The 12,626-nt window shown below is 42.2% G+C and overlaps 1 protein-coding gene across 1 annotated transcript in view; it reads left to right on the top strand.

The window, feature by feature from the left end:
* celf5a (cugbp, Elav-like family member 5a) overlaps positions 1 to 12,626 on the top strand; it is a gene marked incomplete at both ends in the record, with an annotated part of 364,109 nt that overhangs the window by 308,873 nt on the left and 42,610 nt on the right. Inside the window, one exon of the mRNA XM_084066484.1 lies at positions 11,465 to 11,611. Within this exon, the coding sequence (XP_083922610.1) occupies positions 11,465 to 11,611 (147 nt within the window). The remainder of the gene's footprint in view (positions 1 to 11,464; positions 11,612 to 12,626) is intronic.

Raw genomic sequence — 12,626 nt, 5'->3', positions numbered from 1 at the left:
AGCGAAGATGTGCTTAAATGTTTTTTTTATTTAGTTTAGTTTATAATATATTCAAAGATTTTCACACCTTTTCACGTTTTTTCTGAAATAGCAGATCTACAAGCCCGTAGCCGCACTATGAGCTTGTATATCTGCTATTTTTGAATAGCCAAATCAATCTAAAAAGGCCACACAGATGCGTTCCCAGTCTTAATGGGTTAAGTGGAGAAGAAAAGGGAAAAGACGAGGAGATGGAAGGGGGGAAGTCCACTTAGAAGTGTGAACTGGGAGCGATTTAAAAGCTGCAATCCGTGAGCTTTTTTTATGTCCTGGACCTGTACGTACGCGGGGGATTTGAATCCGGGGTTCTCCCTCCCCCTCCCGTGCGATTTCTATACCGCTGAGATATTTGCGCGTTGAGCTTCAGGCGATACCTCTTGTCATGCAGTAGTGGTCCTATATGCCCCCCCCCCGAGCACAAGATCTACATGTCTCAATGGAAGAGCAGGGAGACCACCTCCAACCACCCACAGCTGTGTTACTTATATTGTATTAACTCCTTAAGTGCCATTAAAAACATTGTTTAGTTGCCACAGTGCCGGCGATTCTTGAGTGTCTTCACTCGCCTTTGAATAAAAATCACACCCAGTGTGAAGTGAGCGGTGCTATTTAAGAACAACATTGGTCATCACAGTGATGGAAGCTCACTTCAAAAAAAAAAGTATTTTTTTTGAAGTTAGTGGTGAAATTTATAGGTTAGTAATTTCATCATGCGTCTCGCTAGCCAATCACAGTACTGAGCAAAGGGTCTGAATACCAATCAGCCAATCACAGTACAGCGAAAGACACATTTTCACGACGGAAAGAATCACAGTAAAAGTAAAAGTCCACGCGTCCATGGCACTGTGGACAAAGTGCCAACGGACGCGTTTACTGTCACAGTAATAGAGTTAACATACTCTACCAAACAGATTGGTCAAAATAACGTTGCTTTTTTTTCCCTTTAAAACTTCCAGGCCTAAACCCTGTATATTTGTCGCTTGCCGAAATCTACAAGCAAAAGCATCGGCTCCGAGCCAGTGAGCCATGCAGGCCTCTTACTGTACCCATTTAAGATTTAAGAATAGGTTGAGATGAATATGAATTCTTGCCTTCCGGCCAAAGGTTAAAGATTTGTACCTGCTTCCATTCGTGCCATCAATAATGGAAGCAGGAGGAGGTAGCTGTTAGTAGTTATTATTATCTGGATCTTGTGATCATGTCTATGTCTATGTCTATGTCTATGTGTATTTATGTTTACTTTGTCTTGGAGTTTCTTATTACTATCTGCTGTAACATAAATTGCCAAGTTTGAGACATAATAAACTTGAACTTGAAGTATGAATCAGGCTTAAAGGACCACTTCACCCATTTCCAACCTATCTTCATATAATTGGTCCTCACCCAGGCTCATTATAAGGTGGCACCATTTCTGTCTACTCGCTCTGTGTCTCAAAGGTGGGCTGTGGACAGCTCAGAGACCTGCCTACATTACCAGTGGCATTGTCGCTAGGCAGATTTGGCCATTTCAAGCAACATTTCACACCTTTTCTTTTATCTTTTATTAATGCTAGAACAATGGCTTCTATTTCAGAATGCTAACTTTCCAGAGAACGGCTGTAGTTTCCATTAGCTTGGAACACCCATCGATGATGTCATCGGTAGGCAGGTTTCTGAACTGTCCACAGCCCACCAATGAGACGGAGAGGGAGTATAGACAGAAATGGGTGTCATCTTACACGCATTAGTGAGGACCATGTTCTATGAAGAGGAAGTTGAAAATGGGCGAAGTGCTCCTTTAAGTAAGAGAGAGGTGCAATGGACAAAAGCAAAGCCACCAGAGACAGTATAGCATTATCTATGCAGGCCTCGGGCAGGCGACCACCATGATCTAGTTATGTATTCAATGAGATGCAGCGTTTTACTGTCACTGTTTCACAGAGATGATAGATCTCTGTGCTTCTACTCATTAAACAATCTACTTGCCATTATGTTTTTAAGTTACTGTTTATGGCTTAACCCATTAAGACCGGGAACGCATCTGTGTGTCATTTTTTGATTTCTTTGGCTATTTTTGGAAAAATAGTGGGGAAAAAAAAAAACTTTGAATACATATATTTTTTTTTTAAAGCAACCGTTTGTACCATTGCTTCGGGGGGGGGGGGTCCCTGGAACAATACATATTTTGAGATTGGGGTCCGCGGCCAAATATCATTTTGGGTGGTCCTTGACCTGAAAAAGTTTGAGAATCTCTGATTATAGCGACATACAGTAAGTTTTTTCAAAAAACTGTTAGGATTTAGAATATATTTGTAGAATCCCCCAGAAGAAAGGATTTGAGTTCAAAATGTTTGCTTTAAAAAACATATATATTCAAAGATTTGCACACATGTTCACGATTTTTCTAAAAATAGCAGATCTACTGTACAAGCTCATAGCGCGGCACTCGGTGCCGCGCTATGAGCTTGTAGATCTGCTATTTTTGAATAGCCAAAGAAATCTTAAAATGACACACAGATGTATTCCCGGTCTTAAAGGGTTAAGATGCGTCATTTTCCCCCGCTCTCCCCACTGTTTCTTCCCAGGCAATTTACATTCTAATAACCTCATAGATTACAGCCATCTATTATTTTACTAACCAAGCACTAAATAGGATGTGTATTTATATTTTTTCAGTGGATATAGTGAGGGTGGAGTAATGGGCGGGAATGCCTTATCAGTATAATTAGAAGAGGGGGAAACAAACAACTTGAATGCAAAGTATGTGGGGCCTAGCTAGGCTAATGCTTCTTAGCGCACAAGCGCACATGGCTGGCTGAATGTAGCCATCCATTTATTCAGTGGGCGTGCGTGCGTGCGCGTGCGCGTGCGTGTGTGTGTGTGTGTGCGTGTGTGTGTGTGTGTGTGTGTGTGCGCGTACGTGTGTGCGAGCTTGTGTTTGTGTGCTTGCGCGTGTTTGTGTGCATGCGCGTGTTTGTGTGCGTCCGTGCATGCGCGCGCCGTGTGTGCTTGTGTGTGTGTGCGTGCGTGCATGCTATTGTAAGAGATAATTTGTTCAAACTTATTCAAAGCTCTCCTCCCCATAAACTCCAACGTCAGTGGCACACGCCGTGAATTAATGCCCCCGAGTTCAAACCCAGCCCTAATGCAGCTTCTCTCTGCATCAAAGTTTCAAGGAAAGTGAAATTGCTTCCAAGCAACAACGTACGCTGATGAAATATGATGCCTGGATTGCAAGAAAACTGGGCTATTTTATCGGCATTGTGTTCTGATTAAGAGGGGAAATGAAAGCAAAAGCATTTTACTCAGCAGCTGAATGTGCTGTCATTCATCACGGTCATTACATCAGCATTGCAGGCGGAGATGAAAAGAAAAACAGGAAAAAAAACGTGATGCCTGCCTGTGCATTTGTTGGGACATTGAGATCACTGGTAATCTAAAGTCAGAATATCAATGGCGATCATTTAAAAGCCCTTTTGTTTACAGTTTACAGTTTAGGCATTTAGCAGACGCTCTTAATCCAGAGCGATTTACAGTAAGCAAGGACACAAGATAATACATGATAATACACATAATACATCAAATGCATAAACATAGTAATCTAATAATAAAGTAATACATAAGTAAACCAATAATCTAATAATAACTGTGAATCCTGGTGTATAAATAATATGTTTGTGTGTACATACTAATGTGTGCACTGTGTGTTTGTGCGAACACTTCTTGGGATAAATAACAGTATTGCACCACGTTAGATTCATCAAAAACACCCGTCCTTGGTTCTGGTGACTCATCCTGCCGTCCTAATACGTGAGGGGGCCGTGTTTTTTCGATAACTTGTGAAAATGTTTTTATTGTATTTAAAAAAAAAAAAAATTCAAAAACATTTGTTAAAAATAAATGAAAAAAGTTATCGAAAAACACAGTCTCCTCACGTATTAGAAGGACAATATCATTCACCAGAACCAAGGACAGGTGTTTATGCCGTTCATACGATGAAGTGTAAATCAGGCTTAAGTGGTCAAGCGGAGATGTATCCTTATTATTTTATTATAAAGTAAGCCACGAAGGTATAGAGTAAAAAAGATGAAACTTGGAGATATACAGTACTGTACCTATAGGTTGCGGCTTTATATGTCCCTCATTCACAATGAGCGGCCGCAGGCTTGGGACAACAGACACTCCTCAGCAATGAGAAGGAATTGCAAAGAGGCTGGCATTCCTTTTGAAAATCGGAATTCCTCTCTTTTCCATCGGCTCTGTGGCGCTGCATGCCGTTTCATCCACCCTGTTTAACTCCCCTTTCCTCCAGTGGCTCTATAAAGGCCGCTGCGAGCCGCCCCAGCAGGGGGATTCCGCTCACACATGGCAGCTTAAAATTTTAATGAGACTTTTTTTTACTTCACACTTCTTCGTCCCCCCTTCTTCTCCCTTTGTAGCGATGGAGATTCCGCTCGCCGATAGATACGCTGACAGGGCCTAGACTGAGAGAAATCGGGGGATAAACAATGGTAGCGACACACGCGGACGCGTAAACCGGGGCCAACCGTGAGATCCGTGCGGCGCGGTGCGGCATGGCACCCCGAGGAGAGACGGCGTGATGCGCAAAGTGGAAGAAAGAGTTAGACCTCCTACTGCTTTTAGAGTAAGAAAGACATTAAAAGACAGATTGGAAGAGAAGAGAAGAGAAGTAGTGGTGGAAAACGTACTCAGATATTTTACTTAAAGGTAGGGTAAGTGATTTTCTTTGGTTACAATAAGTGTTAAATAGCTCTATATTCTGATAGTACTCATTTCTATAGAGTGTTTGTTCAGTATAAGGAGTCTCCCATGTCTCTCCAGCTCTTTATGAAACAGAAAATGCATTTTCAGTGCTCTCTCCTAATTGGCTTAAATTTCGTCACCTACGTACCTGTCACACTATATTCTGTTTACTAAAGAGCTGGAGAGACCTCTATGACTGAACAAACGCTCTGTAGCATTGATTACTATCAGAATATAGTACTTTAACCTTTTTAACAAAAAACTAAAAAATACCAGAAGAAAATCACTTACCCTACCTTTAAGTAAAAGTATCAATACTGCAATATAGAAAAGTAAAAGTCCGGAATGAAAAACTTACTTGAGTACAAAGTACAACAGTTTTGGTATCAAAATGTACTTAAAGTACCAAAAGTAAAAGTACTAAAATGTTTGAAAATAGCAGATCTATAAGCTCACATCAGCTATTTTCAAATAGCCTAGGCCTACTTTAGCCCTATTTTATAATAGGGCTAAAGTGATTAATGTATGTTTTATAATATAATAATGAATAATTGCAAAGTAACTAGTAAATAAAGTTTTCAAATAATTGTAGTCGAGTAAAAGTACAATATTTTCCTCTGAGATGTTAGTGGAGTAGAGTGAAAGTACTGAAAATTGGAAATACTCCAGTAAAGTAAAAGATACCTCAAAATTGTACTTATAAGTACAGTACTTGAGTACATGTACTTAGTTACTTTACATCACAGAAGAGAAGAGAAGAGAAGAGAAGAGAAGAGAAGAGAAGAGAAGAGAAGAGAAGAGAAGAGAAGAGAAGAGAAGAGAAGAGAAGAGAAGAGAAGAGAAGAGAAGAGAAGAGAAGAGAAGAGAAGGAGGTACAAGGAAGCGGGTACAAGGACAAAAACCTTGGGAGTTGTGTGACTGTGGAGTGAAACAGACAAACTATACGACGCTTTGTATTCCCCTCACTCATCCAGACAAGTCAATCTACGATTAACCACATTTTCCATTATGCAAGCAGGCGCACTCCAGCCTGGTTGACGGAGTAGGAGAAGGAGGAGGCCGGCTGCAGAGTCGCAGACAACTTAATACCCTCAGATTATAAATCCCTGACTTCTACAGAAACCTGAGAAGCCAAGAGGAGCAAGCAGCTACATGAGTCTCATTACCAAAGCAGCTAGGCCTTTAACTCCTTTAAACCGGGGAACGCATTCTTGTGTGTCGTTTTTAAGATTTATTTGGGCTATTTAAAAAAAATAGCAGATCTACAAGCTCGTAGCGTGGCATACCGAGTGCCGTGCTACGAGCTTGTAGATCTGCAATTTTTTTGAACAATCGTGAAAGATTTGTGCAAATCTTTGAATATATATATATAGAGATTTTTAACTCAAATCTTTGCTTCTGGGGGAGTCCCTGGAACAAAATATTTTCAGATGGGGGTCGGGGCCCAAATTTTGGGGGTCCTTGACATGAAAAAGTTTGAGCACCACTGATATTATAGCACCATAAGTTTTAGAGGGTTTAGAAGATATTTGTAGAATCCCCAGAAGCAAAGAATTGAATTACAAATGATCGCTCTTAAAAAATATATATATATATTCAAAGATTTGCACAAACTTTCACGATTAAAAAAAAATAAAAAGCAGATCTACAAGCTCGTAGCGCGGCACTCGCTACGAGCTTGTAGATCTGCTATTTTTTAATAGCCCAAATTAAATCTAAAAAATTACACGGATGCGTTCCCGGTCTTAAAGGGTTAATAGCTTTTTTAGTGTGTGCGTGGAGTTAAAATATTCAGTGTGTACTACGAGCAGCCTCCTCTGTATTCCGCTCTCGCTGCCTGCCAGCACACTGTCCTGTCCTAGACTCTCTCCCCAAAGTTATACCTTGTAATAAACTTAATGGCACTGATAGTAAAACGCTGGGCAGACACAACAGTCACAGAGGCCCTGCTACTGGAGTTGTGCCCAAGTTAACCTTGAAGTGAGTCTTAGTTCTTACTACTGTATGGAGTAGCTGAGTATATCTGGCGAGATATTATCCCGCTCGCCATGTTGTTTGACCCCTAATCCTAGTAGTTGTATTGTTTTTGAACCCATTTAGACTGGGAAAGAATGAGATTTCTTTGGCTATTCAAAAAATAGCAGATATACAAGCTCATAGCGCGGCACCGAGTGCCACGCTATGAGCTTGTAGATCTGCTATTGTTTGGGGGGGAAATCGTGAACATTTGTGTTTTAAAGAGAACATTTTTAACTCCGATCTGTGCTTCTTGGGGGTCCCTGGAACAACATATTTTGAGATGGGGGTCCGCGGCCAAATACATATAATTTTTGGGGTCCTTGACATTTTGGAAAAGTTGGAGCACCACTGATATAGCAACATACTGTTAGGATTTAGAAAACATTTTTAGAATATGTATTTGGCCGCAGACCCCCCATCTCAAAATGTTTTGTTCCACGGACCCCCAGAAGCAAAGATTTGAGTGAAAAATGTTAGCTTAAAAAATATATATTTTCAAAGATTTGCCAAAATGTTCACGATAAAAAAAAAAAAATGCAGATCTACAAGTTCATGCCACGCTATGAGCTTGTATATCTGCTATTTTTGAATAGCCAAAGAAATCTTAAAATGACACACAGATGCGTTCGCGGTCTTAATGGCTTAATTACCCGTCGTGCTCAATCACCACGTGGAACGGTAACCTAAGTTACAGGAGTTCTGCAGTTCGGGTTGCTCAGCCAGACGACTGACTTTAGCTCGCTGCTATAGCTACAGTAACTAGCCTGCCATTCAGTCAGTGAGTCAATAAAACACTTAGCTAAATCAGACGGACAGGTCGGACAGACAGCTCACCCTCTCTTTGCCCCTCACCCGTCCTTCAATCCAGTGACTCAGACCTGCCAAGAAAACCGGAGCCATAGCGAGAATGTAGGAGAACGTCAACAACTAAATGCAGAATATTAGGCGGAGAGAGAGAGAGGGTGGGTGAGAGAGAGAGAGAGAGAACAAGATCTATGTTCGACACTTTTGCAGTCAGGGGCCTGTCTTTGAACTTCTATCCGAGACCTGCAGATCTCGTCTACGCCAGCACGGCAGAGACCCTGAGCCCAACAGTCAGGGCTGTTGTGAAATGTTGAAAATGTGTATTGTGATTGACTGACACACACTCTCAAAACCTCACACAGCATCATCTCCAGTCTACTGAGGCAGAGAGACGGAGAGAGAGGTGTGGGGGGGGGGAGAGAGAGAGAGAGAGGGAGAGAGAGAGAGAGAGAGAGAGAGAGAGGAGAAGAAGAAGGATGAGGGGGCCTTCCTTCTTAAAACCAAGCATTAAAGTCGTCCATTAGAACCGGGCTGCCTGCAGCTCAAACCCTAACCCCTTGGCAGATTTAACCTCCCATCCAGCCTGTCCCCCAAAACAAGCCCCAACCCTTTAACCCCTTTCTAAAGACCCAGAACCCCCTTGCAGCCCCCCCCCCCCCCCCACCCCACCCCCACCCAATCCATGCACTTCACCTCTCGCTGCTACTATTATTATTGACAATCTCACATCAATTTCAGGGGGAGAGCCTCTTATCACGGCTGACACACAACCTTTCTACACTGTCAGATCAGAGTAATATTTCGGCCCTTTATATGTGGATCGATTTGGGGCCGGTTTAGGGAGCGGTGGGAGGGGGGGAGTGAGGGGGAAAGGGGGGAGGGGGGGTGGGCGGGGTTTTGCTGAAAGGTCAAGTGTATAGCGCCAAATCATTTACAGATTCTTAATGAAGGGTGTGTGTGTGTGGCACAGACACACCTGGCTGCTGGTTTCATTATCCGACGATGGCAAGAGCGAGGGAATAATAGTAGCTGGATGATGAGGGAGGGGATTGAGAAGAGAGACGGAAAGACACAGAACACCCCAGAGAGAGAGAGAGAGAGACTAAGAGAGAGAGAGAGAGAGAGAGAGAGAGAGAGAGAAAGGGGAAGATGAAAGAGTGAGAGGGAGAGAGAGAGGCTGAAAAGTGCAACATTTTCTTTTAAGAACACCTTCGCTATAAGGTCAGCAGGGGCTTACTGGCACCCTGTCAATCTGAACGCCCATTTCAAATAATTATACATTGCAGATCTCCTGACCTTATGACTGTGAGTGGGAGCGGGCGGCCAAGGTTACCTTTTATACTATTCATAGGAAGGAGCGGGGGGGGGGGAGCGGTGATAAAATAGACAGCATCACTATAGCCCTGGATAACTTTGTATGTGTGTATGTTCTATGTACATTAATTGAATGGAATGAAGCAATTCTAGCTGCATCTGCCAGGAGACAAACACCTTGACATAAATAGAACTCCCTTTTCTATATTTCTCGCACACCTCTGTTGGGGTTCATGTTTATTTATGCTGTCTGCAAAAAAATATGTAAAGACAGAGAATTGCCAATAAGACAAATGTGCAATCGTGTAGTATCTGGAGCGCCATAAAACTCACAGGCCTCGCTGACACTCGATGCGAGGAGCTTGCTAAGCATTGATGTTAACATCGGATCCCGCGTTGCTAATGAACGCTGCATGCTAAGTGATCTGATGCGATAGCCAATACAATTCTATGTGTGTACTTGCGTTTGGAGTTGATAAGCCTGGTGTTTTGTAACCGTCTGTGTAAACATGTGGAGAGTTGAGTCGCTCCAGCGATGATGCATGGGGAAACAGTGACGGAAGAAGAACACTTTTTTTTTTTTTTACAATACCACAATGTAGAGAAATTCTGAATTTACTTGAGTAAATGTACAAAAGTATTATTGGCCCCTCATAACATACATAAAGTACCAAAAGTATAAAAGTATACTCATTACGCAGAATGCGCCGTTTCACAAGTTTTCAAATGTCTAAAATATCTTTTGAAAATTGCAGATCTACAAGCTCACAATGCATGACAAAGGGCTGAAGTGATTAATGTATGTTTTGTAATAATAATATTTTCAAAGATTTGCACACATTTTCATGATTTCTCAAAAATAGCAGATCTACAAGCTCGTAGCACGGCACTCGGTGCCGCGCTACGAGCTTGTATATCTGCTATTTTTGAATAGCCAAAGACATTAAAAATGACACAGATGCGTTCCCGCGATCTTAATGGGTTAAAAATGGAATGGAAACCATGGTCTTTCCACAGGTACGGCAGTAAGCCTGTGTTTGAGGGTTAGGTGAGGAGAGAGCTCTGTGATTGGTTGTTCAGCCTGAGCACTGGAAGAGAAAGCAGCTAGATTGTTATTGGCTGTGAATAAAAGAAGGTCATGGGCAAAGACCTCACATTTCGATATGAAAGGATTTATAATCGCTTTTATTGTATTTGAAACTGGCACAGCAATCAAATGAATTGAATTTCAATTGAAATAAATATCTTTTTAATTTGTATTTTGCCTCTCCTTTGGTCACCTGCATGGCGCCCAGGGGCCACGTCCCTCACTTTTAAAACATGTGGGTTAAACTGGTTGTGAACTGAGCCAGTTCTTTATAATGAGTATTTCTACATTGTGGTATTGCTACTTTTACATAACCCTTTTTCATATTTCGACGTGTGATGATGTTACCTGGTGAAAGTAGTTGGTATACAAGCTCACTTATGAGCTTGTATAGTTGGCTATTTTTTGGCTTTTTTTTAAACAACTTCTTCCATCAGTACTTGTGGCAGAAAGGGCATACGCTGGATTTATACCTATAGTCGTAGGATGGTGTTCTGCGACAAAACGTTGGCGATCTACAATTTGAAATGCTCTTATCCAGAGCAACTTACAATAAGCAAGGTTATCACACACATAGAATACAGAGGGACGGGGTAGTGCCTAAAGAAACTAGTATCCCAGGTAAACCAGGAACCTAGCACCAGGTTCGATTTACTATCGAAATAACACATCTAAATGACATTCTTAACATTGCGGTCCTGTGTATTCAATTCATCAGGAGTCAGGACATACAAGACATACAATAATAGGAGTAGTAAAAGAGTATTTACAGAAAAACAGTGGGGGGTCATTTCTGTTGGTAAGCTATAAGACTTGTGCTCTTTTATGGCGGTTTTGAAGGAGAGTAAGGTCAAGGAGTCACACTTTTTGATGAGGTGGCATTCCACATTTTGGTGGCATAACAGTAGAATGAATTCCTCCCCATGTTTGTGCCGAATCTGGGGGGAATGAGATCCGTGGAGCTCCCTTGTGCCCGTGGGCGTTTCTCACTCTTTTGAAGTAGTGAATTTAAAGCAGGGGACTTCAACCTTTTCAGGCCAAGGACCCCCTAACTGAGAGAGAGATGAAGCAGGGACCCCCACTATATATTACATGAAATTGTGTTGCAGATTCAAGCTTTTCATAGATGTTGGATTGATGTTAATGTGTATTTTCAGACATTTATAACGACATAAACTGTCAATACTTAGTAAACTTTCACTCTGTACTTGGTCTGCTCTTTTTTCCCCGCGAGGCGTTGTGAGCTTGTAGATCGGCTATTTTCGGCTAAAGTTGTCCTTAGAATAGGGATGCTAGGGTTCAAGTGGTTAATGTAAGATTTGGCGTACCCCCTTGTAGCAACTCTGAGGACCCCCTAGGGGTCCCGGACCCCCTGTTGAAGACCCCTGATTTAAGGGGGTTAAGTGTCCGTTGCCCACTCTCTCTCTTCAGAACACCTCTGGTTCTCTCTCCCTCCAGGGCGCTTCGTCCAGCCTGGTGGTCAAGTTCGCCGACACAGACAAGGAGCGCACCATCAGACGCATGCAGCAGATGGTGGGGCAGTTCGGCATCTTCAACCCCGCCATCGCCCTGCCTTTCAGCACCTACAGCTCCTACGCACACGCGGTGAGTGGGGACTAACGTGTTCCATTTTGTTTCAAAAAAAGGCGCTCGTACCAGTGACTATTATGTTTTCGCTGGATATTAGCGCGACGCGTTGTGAGCTTGTCGATCGGCTGTTTTCGGCGAAGGTTTTCCCCAGAATATATGGATGCTGGGGTTTATGTGGTAAAAAAAAAAAGATAAGGGACATTTTCTTAACCACTTAAGCCCTATATACTTCTTTGTACTAAATAGCTAAGATAGCCGATCTACAAGCTCATTGTGAGATTGTAGATGTGCTATTTTCGCTTTTTTTTTTTTTTGTGTTATCAATGTTTGTATTCATCATATCACAACAGCAATACAATTGTGCCAGTATAGATGCATCATGAATTAAAAACAAAACAAAAAACAAGATACATACACATACAACACAAACACAACTTAAAACTAACACAACAAAGGATCAAGAAAAGAAAATAAGCAAACCCACCCACCTGTCCCAGGACCAACAAAAAGCAAGGGCCAAACACCATGCATACCTGTGCAAAGTTACACCACTGTGTAAGGACAGCCTAAATCATGCTCTTAAGCTTATCTGCAATGCTAGACCATACGTTAACGTTTCTCTCGCTTGCTCCATGTTAACGAAAATCCCCACCCAATCACTTGCATGGAGTAGCGTCGTCTCGCATGCTCAAGCTTGTCGGTCGAGGACATTGGTCGCTTGGCAAACTGCAGTACCCATGATTGGCCACCATGTCCAATGTGCTTCACTGCTCCCTCTGGGTTCTGGGGGCTTGGCATATATACACATACACACAGTAGTGTGTAAATGCTATATGCACACGCCTACACATCCAGCCATGTAGTACTTGAGCATTGGCTGCTTTACACGTGGTTACATTCCAAATGCAGTACGATGTGGACATAAAACACTCCTGTATCTATAACCACTTGAACCCATTTCAAGTGTTTCCTACACACTCAAACTCAAACTCACATAAACTCGGTTGCTGTTGGCATTACTGCTCATTCA

Source organism: Gymnoscopelus microlampas (assembly GCF_963454915.1).
Source record: "Gymnoscopelus microlampas genome assembly, chromosome: 9".
In the NCBI taxonomy this organism is placed as follows: Eukaryota; Metazoa; Chordata; class Actinopteri; order Myctophiformes; family Myctophidae; genus Gymnoscopelus; species Gymnoscopelus microlampas.
Note: the sequence above shows the minus strand (reverse complement) of the source record. Positions and strands in the feature narration are given on the sequence as shown.